This window comes from Lepus europaeus, chromosome 16, assembly GCF_033115175.1.
Source record: "Lepus europaeus isolate LE1 chromosome 16, mLepTim1.pri, whole genome shotgun sequence".
NCBI classification, from domain to species: domain Eukaryota; kingdom Metazoa; phylum Chordata; class Mammalia; order Lagomorpha; family Leporidae; genus Lepus; species Lepus europaeus.
Window position 1 is genome coordinate 87,206,790 of NC_084842.1, and position 18,170 is coordinate 87,224,959.

Genomic DNA, 18,170 nt, shown 5'->3' on the forward strand with positions numbered 1-18,170 from the left:
CCGCGCCTGGCCGGCCAGGCACCCAGCCGCCCACCGCCCCGAGGGACGGTGCGGGCCGGCCGGCCGCCGCCTGGGTGGCTCCTCCCCGGGGCCGGCCTCGCGCTCAGCTAGGTGCGCACGGCTGGGCGGCGGCCCACGCCCCCTCCTCCCGGCCGCCCCCCTGGGCCGCGCTCACCCGGTTCGCTCCTTCCCCTCCTCCTCCTCCTCCTCCTCCTCCTCCTCCTCCTCCTCCTCCTCCTCCTCCTCCGCCCGCGCCGCCTCCCGTCTCCCGCCCGCTGCAGCCGGCGAGGAGCGCGGCGCGGTAGTCCCGGCACGGGGAGCGCGGGGCTTTCTCCGGGGCGGGCACGGGCGCGGCGGCGGCGGCGGCGGCAGCCGGGAGGAGGGGGCGCGGCGCTCGGCCCCCACGGGCTCGGCTCGCGGCTGCACGAGCTGGGCTGGGCGCTCGCCACGCACCACGCACCGCGCAGCCCGCGGCCGGGCATGTAGCGGCGGCGGAATATGGGCGGGAACCACTCCCACAGGCCCCCGGTGTTTGACGAGAATGAAGAAGGTAGGAGCGCGCAGGCAGCCCGCCACTCCCCGGCCCTCGCGCGCATCGGCCCCGCAAGCCCGACGCCATCCCCTGCCGGCTGCTCCCGGGCAACTCGGCGTTTCGGTGCCCCGGGGCGGCGGCCCCGAAGCCTGCCCGCAGGTGTGGCCAAGGCAGGAGCGGGCGAGCGGGGCCTGAGGCGCCGGGGCAGGGGTGCCGGAGCTGGCCGGGGTGGGCGGGGTGCGCCGAGGGCGCCGCGTGTGCGCGCGCGAGGGCCCCCCCGCGCGGTCGCGGTCGTGCACGGGGGCGGGGTGCGCGCTGAGCTTGTCGCTGTCCCGGGACGGCCTCGGGAAAGTTGGCGAAGTCCGAGGAGGGCGTTGTGCCCAGGCCACGCGGATACTGGGGTGGATGAGGCTGCCCAGCCGCGCGCGTGGGCTCCGGAGCGGGAGGCCTCGCCGCCCCCAGCGGGACAACATCCCCAGCGCTGTGTGCGACTTCACCTCTCTGAAATCGGTTCCCTCCCAGCACAGCCTCCAGGGCTGCTTGTGGTTTAACCGCTACTAAGCTGAAAGGGCGGTACCTGGTATCCCCAAGCGCCCCGAGCTGTGCGCAAAGTGTGGGCTGCCTGTTACCGGCCTTCTCCCCAAACCCAGCTTCCTGCTGCGCCCCAAGTAGAGCCGAGGCGCCCTGAGCCTCTGTCTGTGCCAGGCGCCGTCCCATGCGCGTTCACCCCGCCCTCCGGACACCCAAGGGATGGGTGCTGCTGTGTCCCCATTACACACTTGGAAGGTGGGGACCCGCCCTGGGCCCAGCTCCTAGGGGCAGAGCGGTGCAGGACTGGATGGTGAGCTGTGCCGGCTGTGCTGTCACTGCGGGCCGGGCGCAGGCTTGTGTGCAGAGATACGGGGTTCCAGAGCCCCCAGGACGGTGGATGCTATGGGGATGCCCCCTTCCGAGGGGGCGTGAGTGCAGCGGGTGGGTGGGTGCGTACGTTGGGGGTCTGGCCAGCACGGCCCTTCCCTGCACGAAGTCCACATCCGGTGGCCCTGGGTGACTTGGCTGTGTATGAAGCTGTGAGGGGACAGCGCCAGGCGTTGGCTCGGGGGCTCAGCTCCTCTTGGTCCTTAGCACCAGCAGGTGGGGAGCCCGAGCTGGGGGCAGGAGAGGTGGGCGTGGGGTAGCCAAGGCCCTTGTGTGTTCCCCTAGGAGTTGGGCACTGCCCACCACCACCAGGAGCGGAGGGGTTCTAGCCGGGGTCACAGGTCATTCTGCAGCTGATTGTCTCAACATGTTTCTCTCTCTCTCTCTCTCTCTCTCTCTCTCTCTCTCTCTCGCCTTGTTCCCCCCTTTCCTTCTCTGATTTGCAAAGGAAATTTTCCAGTATCCTGTGGAGAATGGTCTTTATCCCTTCTCCCAGAAAACACACTTTAGAGTTCTTTGTTGGCAAACTCGTGAGCTGTGGCGTGGCCAGCGTTGGCGCCTTCTCCCGAGGGCAGCTCGGGCCGAGGTTAACGACCTGTTTCACTGTGCGTGCAAATGCGAGGCTGGGCTCTCCAGCCCCGTGAAACATTAACCTGGTAAATTTTGCCAGCATGTTTCTCACCCGTTTGTCTGTGCAAGTAAAACCATGCCGTAAACTCATTTAGCTCCAGCATTTCCTGGCACATCCTTGTGCTCGGGCCGATGGAGGAGCCCGAACTCCAAGAGAGGGGGAGTGGCGAGAGCACGCTGTCTTAGACCCGAGTCTGGCAGACATGGCCAGCGTTCTCCAGGACAAGGAGGGGACGGCGTACGCCAGGGCAGGTGGTAGGGCGAGCCTGGCTTGTTTCGGCACACGAGGCGGGCATGGGGAGCTGGAAGGCACAGGAGATGGCCCTGGAATGCCAGGCCAGCCTCGAAGGGCCCAGTGGCATATGGGCTTGCTCTAAAAGTTGTCGGTGACAGGGAAGTGCCCTGGTGCCGTGGACACACACACTCTCCTGTGCCACAGCTGTCAGGTGGGCATAGATGTAGACCCTCACCTGGCCGGGACAAGGGTGGATTTTCAGCAGGGGGACGCGAAACCACAGCTGACAGTTGGCCATGGCATAACTGTGCCGTGGCCGCCTCCGGTCTTACCATGGCCGCCTCCAGTCTTACCATGGACGTTTAACTTATCAGGTGCATGTGGTCACAGCTGCTCGCAGGGACAGGAAATAAGTGAGGGTGATCAGCCGGCACCGTCCTCCACCTTCCTGGTGTGTCCAACGGCGGTGTTGGGCTGTGGCTGGCCCCTTGGCCTTGCCTGGCCCAGCTGCAGCGCTGCTGAGGGAATTCACTGGCTCTGGCCACTTCTCGCCGCCTCCACTTCTCGCTGCTGCAGGCTGCGGTCACAACTCTGGCTCAGGTTATTATGACAGCCGCCTCCTTGGCTGCTCGCCCTGTGTTGGCCCTTATTCCCTGCAGCGTCACCTCCACACAAGAGCCAGAGTGACCCTGTCCAAAAGCGCATCAGGCCGAGGGGTCCTCTACACCCTCCCACTCTGTCTGCCTGACCCTGTGCCACAGAGAGAGAGAGAGAGAGCGAGCGCCAAGTCCTTAGAGATGCCTGCCATCCCTCCTTCACTCCCAGCCCACCTGCCTCCCCGCTGTTCCCCAGGCACTCCCAGCACCCTCACACCTCAGCCCTGCCGCCTGTGCCTCCTGCCAGAGGGCTTGGCCCACGGCCCCAGCCCCACGGCCCCAAGTCTTTCCAGCTTCCTGTCCACCCTGCGTGAAGCCGCACGCTCAGCCGCCCTGCTTGCTCCATGTCCCTCTGTGGCAGCCCTCACCCCCTCATGCTACGGTGCCTGTTTCCTGCACGGTTGTCTAGCTCCGTCCGCTCAGTTGCAGGCGCCTGCAAAGCAGGGGCTTTGTGTGACTGGTGTACTGCTGTATCCCCAGGGCCTAAAGTGACGCTGGGAGCACAATGGATGCCCGCAGATTTTTGCAGAGGGAATGAATGAGTGAATGAATGAGTGAGTCAGCCTCGTCAGCTGTGAGTGCCTCGGGTTTCTGGGCCGTCAGGGATCTCTCCTTCCTCTCTGCCTTTTTCTGAGGCAGGCGGTGACCTCGGGCCTGTTGCGCTCGCAGGCTCAGCGGGCATGGGTCCCAGGATGGAATCGAGCTGGTCCTTTCCATGTCTGTTGCAGCGTTGGTTCTGACGCGGCCTCGGGCCGTTCTGGAACCAGTGACTGTGGCCGGGGAGACACGAGGCTCTCAACGGCCGGTCCCGGAGGCAGGCAGCCGTGTGAGTGCCGTTGGAGGCGTTAGGACCCAGCGTGGAGTATCTCAAGGAGTATCGCAGGCTGCTGGAAGAAGGGCAGGTGGGCGCTGGGCAGGCAGCAACAGAAGCTGCCCACTCCAGCTCCCGTGGTTCCGTCGTGGCCGCGGGGAGCGTGCTCTGGGATTGGGCTCACCGCCCCGCGGCGTGCGGGTCCACGTGCATCTTCCGCACTGGGCAGTGGCCTCCTCACGGGCAGCAGTGAATTCTTGTCCACCTTGGTTTCGGCAAGGCCCAGAGCAGTGCACACAAAGACATCTGGCAGCTGTTTCTTGGAGACGAAAGCCCTCAGTTACACAGGCCGACTGCTCGCTTTCCCTTGGGTTCTGAAGCTGTGCAGAAAATATTTCACCTTTTTTTTTTTTAAAGAAAAGATTTATTTACTTGAAAACGAGAGAGAGAGAGAGAGAGAGAGAGAGAGAGAGAGAGAGAGATCTTCCAGCAGCTGCAATGGCCAGGGTTGGTCCAGGCTGAACCAGGATCCCTGAACTCCATCTTGGTGCAGGGGCCCAAGCACTTGGGCCTCCTCTGCTGCCTTCCCAGGTGCATTAGCAGGGAGCTGGGTCAGAAGTGGAGCCCGTGAGATGCTCACGTCAGAGGTGGCAGCTCACCTCACTGCCACGATGCCGGCCCCAGAGATTTTTTGATTTATTACCAGTAAAGTAAAAGATTCGCATTTATTGCCACTGCCTTGGATTTGAGATCACAACGACCCTGACCCTGACCCTGACCCTGACCCTGACCCTGACTCTGACCCTGCCTCTTGCTGGGGTAGACAGTGGGTCTGCAGCACGGACCCAGCACTGGGTCAGAAGGAGAGCTCTCTCCCACTAAGAGGTGGGGACTCGTGAGTGCTGGCGTGTGATGATTGACGTCTGTCGGACTCTTGCCTATCAGTACTGGCGTGTCAGTTACCTTCCCGTTGAGAGAGAAAGCAGTGCTCTCTGTGTAAGACAAATCCCTGCCGTGTGGGACAGCAGAGCGGTGGGGAGGGTGGGGGGATGGAGGCAGGATTTATGGTGCGTCTCAAAGGAAGGGTTTAAATGCCTTGAGAGACAAAAAGGATCAGTATTTTAGGAGATCAAACAGCATAAGCTAGCAGCGGCTTAGGCATTTTCCTTCGAGAACTGGAAGGAGCAGATACACAGTTCTGTGAGTTTCAGGGCGCGGAGCAGTAGCAGACAGGGAAGGAGAGACGTCTCTGCAAAGGGCGTTGAGGACCGCAGTGCACTGGTCTGGCACTAGTGAGCACAGACGGCTGTCCCAGGGGAGACCCAGTGCGCCGAACTCCCCAGGGAGAGAAGCCCGGGTCAGGCCAAGGTCGGTCTCTTAGCCAGAGCCGGCCCGGGAAACACGCAGGCCAGTTCTGTTACCGCTGTTGCTCCTCTCAGTTGTTGGTGCTGGGGACCTGGTGGCGTCTTCATTTGATGCCTGGGGCCCGTGGTCGTCAGCCAGAAGTACTCCCATCTGTGGTGCTGTGATAGGAGGGGAGGTGTCGACGAAGTTTATGGAAAATACACAGAGTGAAAAAACTCTGCATGGATTTCAGTTTTCAGAACACTTTACTTATTTTCATTTTATTGAAAAGGCAGAGAGAAAGAGAGAGAGAGAGAGATATGAGAGAGAGAGAGAGAGAGAGAGAGAGAGAGAGAAGGGAACACTACCTTGTGTCCACTGATTCACTCCCCAAATGCCTGCACAGAAGCCAGGTGTCCAGCACTTGGTCTACATCTCCCGAGTGGGTGGCAGGAGCCCGGACACTTGAGCCCTCGCCCACCGCCTCCCAGGTGTGCATTAGCAGGAAGCTGGCATCAGGAGCAGAGCCGGGACTTGAGCCAGCGCTCTGCTATGGGGTGTGAGAGTCTCAAGCAGAGTTAAATGCCGTCCCCTCAGTGTTTTGGTACAAAACATTTTTCTGTGAAGTTTGTGAAATACCTGTGTCTAAATGTCTCAGTCTCTCCCTGTGGGACATTGCTGCTGTCCACTGATATAATCCTGTTCCCCTTTCTGCTCATAAAAAAATTATAGGGGGGCCAGCGCTGTGGTGTAGCAGGTTAAGCTGACGCCTGTGGTGCCAGCATCCCACATGGTCACTGGTTCAAGACCCGGCTGCTCCACTTCCAATCCAGCTCTCTGCTGTGGCCTGGGAAAGCAGTAGAAGATGGCCCAACTCCTTGGGCCCCTGCACCCACATGGGAAGACTCAGAGGAAGGTCCTGGCTCCTGGCTTCAGATCAGCACAGCTCCGGCCATTGTGGCCAATTGGTGAGTGAACCAGCGGATGGAAGACCTCTCTCTCTCTCTCTCTCTCTCTGCCTCTCCTCTCTCTGTGTAACTCTGCCTTTCAAATAAATAAATAAATCTTTAAAAAAGTTATAGGAAGGTACTTCAAAAAGTTCATGGAAAATGAGTAGTAGGAAGTAACTATGCATGGATTTCTACACCAAAATTTATTGTTTAACTCCATTTCCTATAAGTTCTAAGCAATTATATTTATTTTTATTTATTTGAAAGGGAGAGAGAGAGAGAGAGCGAGCGAGCTTCCATCCCAAATGTATGCCCTAGCTGGGGCTGGGCCAGACTGAAGCCAAGAGCCTGGAAATTAGTCCAGGTCTTCCACGTGGGTGGCAGGAACCCAACTGTTGGAGTCGTCACCTCCTGCCTCCCAGGGAGCACATTAGCGGAAGCTGGAAGAGGAGCTAGGGCTCTAACCCATGCACTCTGCTACGGGCTGTGGGCGTCCCCAGTGGTGTCCTCACTGCCGTGCCAAATGCCCTCCCCTCCACAAGGTCTTCGACACACCCCATACTTGCCTGCCCCTTTGGAGTTATGTGGGGCCATCCGTGTGACTCACTTTGGTCAACGTGGGGAGAGGTGACGAGTGTTGCATGTTGTGGGAAGGACTTCAGAGCTGGTGGCTGTCACTTCCTGTCTGTGTCTCAGGACAACCAGAAGGTGGAAACTATTTCATCCTGGTTCCCTGAGGGAGAACAACACGGATCAGGATCCACAGTCACCAGCGGCCAGCCTGGCAGGGGGCTGTGGCATGGGTGAGGTGGCTGGACTCTGTGCCATTTTAAGCCAAACCCTGTGATGTGGGATCATTCGTTAGCATAGCGAGATCCAGTCTGTCCTGATGATGCACCAGCCCTGCCTCAAGCAGAGAGCATCCAGTGTTTTATAATGAAGTATTCTGTTTGCCGTCACACTGGAGATGTCCCGTCCATCTTGATTAGCTGGGATGTTTATTATCAGTGGGGACTGATTTTCAGCAAATAGTTTTTCTGCATCTGTTGAGATGATATGTAGTTTTTCTCCTTTTTCTGATCAGGTGAAAAAATCACATTGATTTATTTCTAAATGTTAAAACAACTTTTCACTCTTGGGATTTGCTAATATTATGTTTATAAATTTTTCATAAGATAATATGAACATTGTGCCAGTATATTGGAAACAGATAACTCTTCTGTAAGATTAAAGCTTACCAAAAATAATACAAGGAGAATTTAAATATCAGAATGATTCTATAAATATCATGTGAAATTGCTTATTTATGTAATTTGAAAGGGGGGGAGGGAGAGGGAGTGAGAGAAAGGGAGGAAAGAGGGGGAGTTAGAGAGAGATAGAGAGAGAGAGAGAGAAAGCTGCCATCTGCTGCTTCACTCCTCAAATGCCTGCAACAGGCCGGCGCCCCGGCTCAATAGGCTAATCCTCCGCCTTGCGGCGCCAGCACACCGGGTTCTAGTCCCGGTTGGGGCGCTGGATTTTATCCCGGTTGCCCCTCTTCCAGGCCAGCTCTCTGCTGTGGCCAGGGAGTGCAGTGGAGGATGGCCCAAGTGCTTGGGTCCTGCACCCCATGGGAGACCAGGAGAAGCACCTGGCTCCTGCCATCCGATCAGTGTGGTGCGCCAGCCGCGGCGCGCCAGCCGCAGCGGCCATTGGAGGATGAACCAACGGCAAAGGAAGACCTTTCTCTCTGTCTCTCTCACTGTCCATTCTGCCTGTCAAAAAAAAAAAAATGCCTGCAACAGCCAGGATTGCACCAAGTCAAAGCTGGGAGCTAGGAATTCAATCCAAGTCTCCCACGTGGGTGGCAGGGACCAACCACTTGAACCATCACCTGCTGCCTCTCACTGTGTGCATTAGTAGGAAGCTGGAGTGGGGAGTGGATCTAGGATTCCAGCCCAGGCACCGTGATATGGGATGTGGGTGTCCTAAGTAGAATCTTAACCACTTTTTCAGATGCCTTCTCCTAGTTCCGTAACTTGAAACTGTAATAAAATGTTCCTGTGCAGAAAAGTCCCTACTGGATATCTTCCTAGGTGACTTCTTCCAGGTCTCACAAAGAACCATAGTCCAGTACACACCGGCCAGAGGACAGGGAGAAAGGGTTCATTTTAAAAGGTTGCATGAGGTTTTTGTTCCAAGGATTCATCAACCTTACTAACAGAACTGACTTTCTGCTGCTCTCTGGAAACAGTCTGTGAGGGATTGTTACTAAGTTTCAAGTGTTTGGTAAAATGTTATCCTATTATCCTGTCTCCTGCCCAGTGTCTGTAGGGTCTGTAGTGGTAGCTCCTTTTTGAATTCTGGTTTTGGTAACTCATGCCTTCTTTCTCACTTATTTTTCTTGATGAGTCCTGCTAGGCTTATTGTTTTTTAAAATTTTACTTTATTTTTAAAGATTTCTTTATTTACTTGAAAGTCAGACTTACACAGGTGAAGGAGAGGTAGAGAGTGAGAGAGGTCTTCCATCTGCTGGTTCACTCCCCAATTGTCCACAGTGGCTGGAGCTGTGCTGATCCAAAGCCAGGAGCCAGGAGCTTTTTCCAGGTCTCCCACGTGGGTGTAGGGGCCCAAGGACTTGGGCCATCTTCTACTGCTCTCCCAGGCAATAGCAGAGAGCTGGATCGGAAGTAGAGCAGCCGGGACTTGAACCTGTGCCCATGTGGGATGCTGGCACTACAAGCATGCTATTTATGCTATGCCACAGTGCTGGCTCCTGTATTTTAAAATTTAAAAATAGCTTTGGATTTAAGCTTTCTTTGTTTGCCTTTTGATTCACTGATTAATGTTCTCATTTTTATTATTTCTTGGACATGTATATCTTTTGGTTTAATGTACTGTTCCTTTCCTTGATTTTGAAATAGTCTAGATCGTTGATCACTTTTACTCACTTATTTCTTCCTTATTTCACTTACAGGTTTCCGCTGGATTTATTTTCCTTTGGCCGAAATGCTTCATTTACCATTTCTCTGGTGACAAACTTTCTCACTTTCTGTCTGTCTGACTGTGTCTTTCTTTAGACTGTGAATGGCTGTCTTGATGGTTATCAAGCTCCGGGTCAGTTTTTCCTTCAGCATTTTGGAGATATGATTTTGTCTTTTGGCTTCCAACATTTCTGATGGAAAGACAGCTGTCAGTACTGTTTCTGCTCCTTTTAAACTTACATGTTCTTCATTTCCTGTTGTTTTTAAGACGTCACACTTAATTCTAAGGATCTTAACCGTGATGTCCCAGGGTGTGATGTCAGGGCCGTTTCATGTGACTGTGGCTCAGTGGCTTTGCTTGGTTTGGGGGACTTTGATTTTGTTTTTCCAAGTTGCTGTGATGTTTTTCTCTTTCTGCTGCGCTGAAGTTGCCCGAGAGACGCTGGCAGTATTGCTGCATGTTTTTGCCCCTTTGACATTCTTGGTTTTCAGACTGAATATTTCCTCTGATCTTTTCCTTTGTCGATCCCTTCTGGTCTTTTTATTTTATGTACATCGACTGTGTTCTTACGTGTAATCATTGTATTTTCAGTTCTAGAATTACCACTCGGCTTTCCTTGATGGCTTTCAACCCCTGATGAAATTCTTAAAACATGCCTTTTAGTTTCTTAGACATGGGAATCAAATTCATTTAGGAGACATGTTTGTTACTGCAGTATTTGGAAGCCTTGAGGGTCCGTTTCTATTATCTGTTGTCTTCTTACTTTCCTTATTGTTTTTATTATGTGCTGCACATTATACAGGAAGTAGGATAGAGGTAAATGGAGGCATTTTGATACTGCATTTCCTCAGTTTTTTTTTTAAAGATTTATTTATTTGAAAGGCAGAATTAGATACACACACACGCAAAGAGGGAGGGGGGCAGGGAGGCAGGGAGGCAGGGAGAGAGAGAGAGAGAGAATCTTAGATCCACTAGTTCATTCCTCAAATGACTGCATAGGCCAGGGCTGGGCCAGGCTGAAGCCAGGAGCCAGGAGCTTCTTCCAGGTCTCCCGTGTGGGTACAGGGGCCCAGGCCCTTGGGCCATCTGCCTCTGCTTTCCCTGGCGCATCCTCAGAGAGCTGGATGGGAAGTGGAGCAGCCGGGACTCGAACCAGTGTCCCTATGGGATGCCAGGGTCGCAGGCTCTTCCCCCTGCAGGTCTCCTTCTGCGCTTTGGCAGTTAAGCGACAGGTGCCCGGAGTTGCCTCTCGTCTTGGCGCTCCCGGAGGCTGGGACGGTTTGCGGCGTGGCACCGGCTGTCCTGAATCGATTTCGGCCTTGATGTTGGGCTGTCGCCCTTGGTGTCCTCTGGGACAGCCAGGCTGCCTCTCGGGTCCCCTCCTCCTCCCTGCCAGGTCCCCTTTCCCGGGAACGCCTCCATAATCCCCTCAGCAGCAACAGCGGCCACGGGGGCCAGGCCCTCTCCTCCCACGGCCCCGGATCCCTGGGCCGCCTCGGGTCTCCTGTCCATCGCCCCTCGCCCGCGCAGCCGCCCTCACGGGAGAACGGTCCTCCCTCGGCTCCTCGCTGTCCTCCGGCGCCAGGTCGGGACCCCCGCCTTCCGGCGGGAACGCTCCGAGAGGGTTGCCGTGAACTCTTTCTTCTTGAAAGCCACAGATGACCTCTGAGGCATTTCTTTCTTGGACACAAAAACTTGAACACATCCGTGAACTCCCCATCCTGCTGGAGAAACCGCGTGTCCAGCCCCGGGGGTGCTCCTTGGACGGGCCCCTGCCCCGCCCTCTCCCCCATGCTGTCTCACTTTTTTGTTTATTGTTTTTTGTATTAAAATATAACAAATTTTAACATTCTGCCACATTCGCTACGTATGTGGACGTTATACACATACGTACTATTTGAAAGAGAGAGAGCGAGCGAGCGCTAGACTGATCAGTGCAATCCAGTGGTTCAGGGCTGGGCCAGACTGATGTGCATTGGCAAGAAACTGGGTAGGAAGCAGAGGAGCTGGGACTTGAACCTGCAGCTTAACCCTCTCACCACACTGCCAGCCCCCAGTGTAGGCGTTCGCCGTGGCAGAGTCCCGAGGTGACACAGGGGCAACACGTGGCAAGAGGGGCGTGTCTGCCTGCCTGCCACTCTCTTTATGAAGTCCTTGTGGCTCGGTCGTGGGCCCCTCCCAAAACCAGTCTCACCCCTCCCAAAGGCCCCCACGTTTCTGCCCTGCATATCATTGCAGAAGTCTTTGTGTGTGTGCGTATACATGTGTGCATGTGCGTGTGTGCGTGTGTGTATGTGTGTATGCATGTGTGTGCGTGTGCATGTGTGCGTGCATGTGTGCACGTGTGTGTATGCATGTGTGTGCATGTGTGCATGCGCGTGTGTGCACGTGTGTGCCTGTGTGCGTGCGCGTGTGCGTGCATGCGTGTGCCTGTGTGTGTGAGTGTGCGTGCATGTGTGTGCGCGTGCATGTGTGTGCGTGTGTGCCTTGTGTGCACGTGTGTGTGCGTATGCATTTTCAGTATCCTTGGAAGGCAATGCATTTCATAAAATAATCCTACAAGTGTATTGTTGCAAATGAGGAGGAACTGCTCTTTGGCTTTGGGTAATAGACCCCTTTGGAGGGACACGTTTATAAGCCCTGCGCTTTTTCACAGCTCAGGAAATTTGCCTGTTTAGTTTTAACCTTTGATTTCAGAATAGTAACACAAATCTTTGGAGATTAAACCTTCCACACATGAGCCTTCGGGGGACACCCCAACCCCTAGCCCAGCCGTAGCAGCAGGTGGGTGGCTCCTGCGGGCTCCAGGGGGCATCCTCTTGCTGTATAAGGAGTCTGTCATTGCAGCTGCTGTTCCTGAGTGCTTGTCAGAGAAGACCTAGAACAGTCGCCGTGTAGCCGTGGAGAAGCGACAGGGTCCTTCCTAGTGCCCGAGGAGATAGTCTGGGGGAAGGACAAACAAGGCTATTATTAATGAGCACCTACTGTGGGAACCCGAAGTCCAAGGGGGCTCCCAAATAGCATTTGCCAAGTCCAAAGAAAGTCTGACTTTGCTTCCAGGAGGGACCAATGGTGGCTGGGTAGTTGGTAACCCGGTGTGTGCAGTACAAGCACAGCGGGGTCATGGTCACAGCCGCCAGCCATGCTCCCGGGGTCTACAAGCCACAGCTGCGTTAGGCTCCCCACAGCCTCCCCTCCAACTCTGCTTGTGTCATTCACTCTGGTGGGAGGGAGGGGCCAGCCCAGGGCAGGATGCGCAGGGTCAAGGGGGACCTGGCAGTGGGGTGAGTGTTCCCCACATCAGTGATGGGCCAGGCATTTTATGTGTGCAGTCACAGCGATCTTCAGAATGACGTGTCGAGGAGGAGCAGTGGCTCCCTTGATGCCCTGATGGCTGGGGCTCCTGGGGTCCCAAGGGGGTTAACTGAGTTGTCTCTGGGGAGAAAGCTCTGGAGCTTGGGCCCATTCCTTTCTGTAGAATAGAACCCCAGTCATTGTCTCCACCTGCAGAATTATTCTTTTTTAAGATTTATTTATTTATTTGAAAGGCAGAGTTACAAAGACAGAGAGAGAGAGAGCGAGAGAGAGAGAAAGAGAGAGAGAGAAAGAGAAAAAGAGATCTTCCATCTGCTGGCTCACTCCCCAAATGGTTGCAATGGCCAGAGCTGCACCAATCAGGATCCAGGATCCAGGAGCTTCTTCCAGGTCTCCCACATGGGTGCAGAGACCTAAGCACTTGGGCCATCTTCCACTGCTTTCTCAGACCACAGCAGAGAGCTGGATCAGAAGTGGAACAGCCAGGACTCGAACCGGCGCCCATATGGGATGCTGTCCCTGCAGGTGGCGGCTTTACCTGCTACACCTCAGTGCCGGTGCTGGCAGAATCATTTCCACCACGGCCAGGTGCCACCTGAACTTCCATGTAATACTTTTCTGTAACTTGACTCTGCTGTGAGTTTAATAGAATTGTGCACAAGGGGACTTTTTATTTCTGTGTTCAGTTGTAAATGGATCGAGATGTCTATAAATAGGGAGATGAAATAAAGGCAATGGGTGCAAAAAAACGGTACTTAGTGCATTAAGGTTTTTGCTAGCTGACAGATCCATCACTTAATTCCCGTGTGTGTGCACAGATCCAAGTACACAGGCTGTATTCTTCCCACGGCCACCAGTGATATCGCTGGCCTTTTGGAGACTATCAGTTTGTGACTTGCTCCATGGATGTCTCCCGAGAGGGACTGAAAGTGACGGAGCCATCGGTAGGACTGCATGGTGCTGATGGCTGCAGGTGGGGTCATGAGGCCGTCTGTGTAGCGTGTGCCGGCTTTGTAGCAGCAGGTGCCTGGTGCATGAATACCACACTCCCTTCCTGACCCCTGAGCTGCAGCTCTGGGTCTTGTTGTTGCTCTTTCTCTCTCCACCACCCTCCACCTCCAGCCTCCAGCCAGGCCATGGCTGCGTATCTGGGATGCCCTGGGGCTCCTGTCCAGACCCAGGTGGGTTCTTGCAGTGGGCGTGCCCCTGCACAGCAGAGGGGTGAAGGGCACAGAGCCTGAGCCAGACAGCCTGGTCCAATGCTAACCAGCTCGGCCACTTAGAAGCTGGGTGATCCCGTGTAGATTTCTCCACTCCTCTGACCCTCGGTCTCCTTATCTGAAGAATGGGAGTTAAGTGGCATTCACTGCAGAACTTGTTGGGAGGAGTAAATGAATTAGTATATGTAAGACACTCCCATAGTCTGGCATAGCAGTTACTGGATAAGGCTTATTAAATTTCACGAGTGAAGATCATTGCATAGAGGTTAAAGGCACAGGTGTTGGGGTTTCACGGGTGTGGGTTCAAATGCTGCTTTTTCTATGTGTTGGCTATGAAACCTTGGGCCAACTGCTTCATGCCCCTGAGCCTCAGTTTCTTGCTCTGGAGAATGGGGACACACTGGCATGGTCGATGAGCGAGCAGGGGAGGGAGCAGCTGTCCAGTGCCACAGAGGAGGCCTGCTCAGCACCTGGTGGCACACGCCTGCTGAGCGAGGCCGGGTGGGGGCGCTGCCTGTCCATCGGAAGAGGAAGATGCTCCCACGTCCTCGGGCTCGCTCCCAGCCCCTGCCGCAGGAGACGCATCCTCATCTCCATTCTCCTACGAAGCCGCCGAGCAAGGGCCTCTGCTCCCAGTGCTTCCCTTACACCTGTCAGGGAGGCAGACGCCAGGAAGGGCCGCCCTCTCCCCAGCGCAGGGGCCGCCGACATGGAGTGGGTGCAGCTTGGTTTGCTGAGTGCCCCGGCAGCCTCCACGGGGAGACTGGGCTGGAGAGGAGGGCTCGGGGATTCGGTACGGAGGCCCTGCTCTTCCGCAGTGTCCAGTGACACTGGAGGTTGAATCCAGTCCCACAGTGGGACACAGTGGGGACACAGTGAAGCTCCAGCCCCCACCTCCGTAGATGGCGCCCTGGGTGCAGGTGCGGGGGGATCAGGGTAGAGTGAAGTCTCTAGGGAGGAGGGCTCACCCAGTATGCCGGTGTCCTTGTGAACTGGTGGCATCTGGACACGGACGAGAGGAAGGGGGGTTGTGATGGTGTCTCTAGTCACCAGGGCCACCTTGCTGGGCCTGGAGCAGGTTCACTCTTGCTGGGACCGAATGCAGCTGCTTAGGGCTCTGAATGTCCCCGCTCACTCAGTGTGGACGTACCCCGAGCTCCCAAGATTCCCCACTCACTCAGTGTGGACACACCCTGAGCTCTCTTTGGGTCTTGCTGAGCTCCTGCAGGTCATGGGTCCACAAACTCTGGCTTCCCTCCGGCTGAAGGACGAGTGGCGGACAGGAACCTCTGCTCGCGCAGGTGCCTGGCTGGTGCGCATGCTCTGTGGTAGCCCCCTTGCCAAGCAGAATCTCAAAGCGGAAAGACAGCAGCAACAGCAGAGTGCAGACTTAGCAGGGGCCCGGCTGGAGACTTAGCGCGGGACTGAGGGGCGCCCAGCTCTGCTGGGCTGCGCAGGTTGCACACACGTGGAGCTGGCTGTGTTGGGAGAGCAGGAGACACTAGGAGTTTTAGCCTTGTGGGGGCGATGTAGCCAGGCTTTGCCTGTGGAATGATGCAGGCTGCAGCTGGGTGGTCGGGAAGACCTGTGAGAACCCACGTCCTGTCGGGTGTGCTTGTACGTATCCACGCCGTCTCTGTCACTGTGCGCTGACGCCCGTATCAACACAGATGCACCTGCAGGTGCTGTGCCGATCTTCTAGTCCCTCGACCCCATGGGAAATGCCTGTAAGTTCCCAGTGCTAGGTAGTTCCCAACAAAAGCGTGCCAGACTACTCTTGGTTGTTCACTTGGTCCCCTGAGATACTTGTAAGTTCCATATAAAAAGTGATTGTTGGAAACATGCTTTTCAAACATAATAGGAAAGTCACCACGTGTCGTGTTTTGTAAGTTCCGACGCAGGGTCTTGTCCCGCCTCCCCAGAGTGGAATTACTGCATCCATCCTGGGGAGGAATCTGAGGAGCTTAGTGGAACACTCCTCTCCTGTCTGAACCGGAGTGGGGCTGCCTTCGGATTTGCATTTGAAAGTGATTTGCGCTGGCGCTGTTTGGCCCAGAAAACGACAGATGTTTCTGATCACTCAGAGGCTTCGTGGTCTTGAACCGGGCTGGTGGCTCGTTCAGAGCTTGTATCTTGCAGATCCTTTTAGTTTTCGTGATGTGATGGGTAGGGAAAGAGGCAACACTACGGTGATGACTGGCTTCCTTAGCCAGGAAACAAGACGCACGGTCAGGCTCTGGATCCAGATTTGGGCTGTTCCAGGCTTAGCCTCTGGGTTACCCTCTGGGCGATGCCCCCATTTTCCATCTTTCTGGATGCACTCACCTGTTTGTAATTAATGCGGATGTTGCATTGGATTCTGCCGTACGTTTGTGCCTACAGTCTGTGGAGCAGCACTTTGAGATGACTTGAAAGTAGCATCTGTTTCAAACCCACAAGTTTTGAAAGATTTATAACCATACTTGCTCCAGCTCATCGTTTTTTTTTTTTTTATTAACTTCTTTTAAACATTATCTCAGAGGCATAGACACACACACACACACACACAGAGAGAGAGAGAGAGAGAGAGAGAGAGAAAGCCTTTATGTGCTGGTTCACTCCCCAAATGCCCGTCACAGCCAGGGCTGGCCAGGGCTGGAGCCGGGAGCAGAAGACTCGGCCAGGTCTCCCGTGGGGGTGGCAGCGACTCCACCACTTGAGCCATCACCTGCTGTTTCCAGGTGTGCACGAGCAGGAAGCAGGAGGCAGGAGGCTGGAGTGAAAGGCAGAGCCAGGTCGGGAGCCCGGGCACTCTGGTTGGGAGGTGGGCTCCGCCAGCGCCCACTCCCACAGGCGAACGCCCGAGGGCCATCCCCGACTTCACGTTGCACATCTCCCCTTCCCTTCCTCCTCCCGTGTGTGTCCCTGCGCTCAAACCTCCCCCTACCATCTCGAAGCCACGCCACTGAGGAACTGGAACAGGAGCCCACCTGGACTGCACCCACCTCTCCTCTGGCTCAGGCTTCCGCTCCCATCTCTGTGTATCTTCAGTCTTCTGGAATGTACTGGGATGCACACAGTGCACACCGCCCGGGCGGCAAGCCGTGCACACCAGAAGGAACATTCTAGAGCTGCTGGTGCAGGGTTCACTACGTGTCTCGCAGGGTTTGTTCGGGCGGCCTTTATGCTTGCTGATTTTGCTGCCATTTGGAAAGCCAAGTACTGAAAGGAATGTTAATGTGCTCATAGACGATTTTTCTCTGCAGTGTGGTGTTGTTTATGCGTTTCTGATTTACGTTAATAGACGCACGTCGGGATTGTTGTGTCTTCTTGGTGAACCGACACTTTTGTAATGATGAAGTCTTCTTTATCCCTGGATATGATACATGTTCTGGATTCTATGTGACTACTCTATAGAGTCGCACTCAGTTTCTCATTCGTTGATTTAAACAGCATATATTTGAGTTTTCCTTTTCCTGAAAAACTGTCATTGAATTGGAGTGTTTAGCTCATTGATATCTAATACAATTAATATATGTGGTTGGGCTTAATTGTGTTTGTTTTCTGTTCCTTCTGTTCTTTGCTCTTCTTTTTTCTTTTTTTGGTACTTTCTGAGACTGTCTTGACTAATGGCTTTTTGAGTAAATCTCTGTGTTTTTAAAGCGGCGATGACAGAGATTACGATGTGTGTCCTTTACCTATCGTTGTCTAATTTGTCTTACTGTTGGACTGTTACGTTTGTGATGAAAGAAACTTGCAGTAGCATCATTCCACGGCACTATTTTAGTTCTGTGTTGTCATAGATTTTTATTTCTTTCTTCTTCTTCTTCTTCTTCTTCTTCTTCTTCTTTTTTTTTTTTTTTTTTTTTTGACAGGCAGAGTGGACAGTGAGAGAGAGAGACAGAGAGAAAGGTCTTCCTTTGCCGTTGGTTCACCCTCCAATGGCCGCCGCGGCCAGCGCGCTGCGGCCAGCGTACCACGCTGATCCGATGGCAGGAGCCACGTGCTTATCCTGATATCCCATGGGGTGCAGGGCCCAAGTACTTGGGCCATCCTCCACTGCACTCCCTGGCCACAGCAGAGAGCTGGCCTGGAAGAGGGGCAACCGGGACAGAATCCGGCGCCCCGACCGGGACTAGAACTCGGTGTGCTAGCGCTGCAAGGCTAGATTTTTATTTCTACACGTGATATAAAACCCACGGTATGTGATCATTATTTTTATCTAAAAAGTGGTTTACATTTATTTACCCACAGTATGATATTTCCAGTGCTGTTAGTCATCTCTGTAGAGTCAGAGCTTCGTATCATGTCCCTTCAGCCTGAAGGAGCGCCTGCACCTGTCCCGGTTACGCGGACCTGCCAGCCAGCGGCCATGGCAGCTTTTAGTTACCTAGGCCATTTGGATTCCACTCTCGCTTCGAAGGGTGGGAATGCGAGGGTCACCCCCGTTATCTTGTGCGGCGCCTCTTTTTGATAATAACCGTTCTGACTGGGGTGAGGTGATGTCTCGCTGTGGTTGTGACTTGCATTTTCTGATGCTTCGTGGTGGAGAGCTTTCTTCATACATCTGTTGGCCGTTTGTGTTTTCTGTGGAGAGATGTCTGTTCAGGACTTTA

At 54.7% G+C, this 18,170-nt stretch overlaps 1 protein-coding gene across 1 annotated transcript in view; it reads left to right on the top strand.

Annotated features, from left to right (window-relative positions):
* Window positions 1–498: 498 nt before the first annotated feature.
* Window positions 499–18,170, top strand: part of STK32B (serine/threonine kinase 32B) — a 238,843-nt gene continuing 221,171 nt past the window's right edge. The window contains exon 1 of the mRNA XM_062213250.1: window positions 499–550. Within this exon, the coding sequence (XP_062069234.1) occupies window positions 499–550 (52 nt within the window). The remainder of the gene's footprint in view (window positions 551–18,170) is intronic.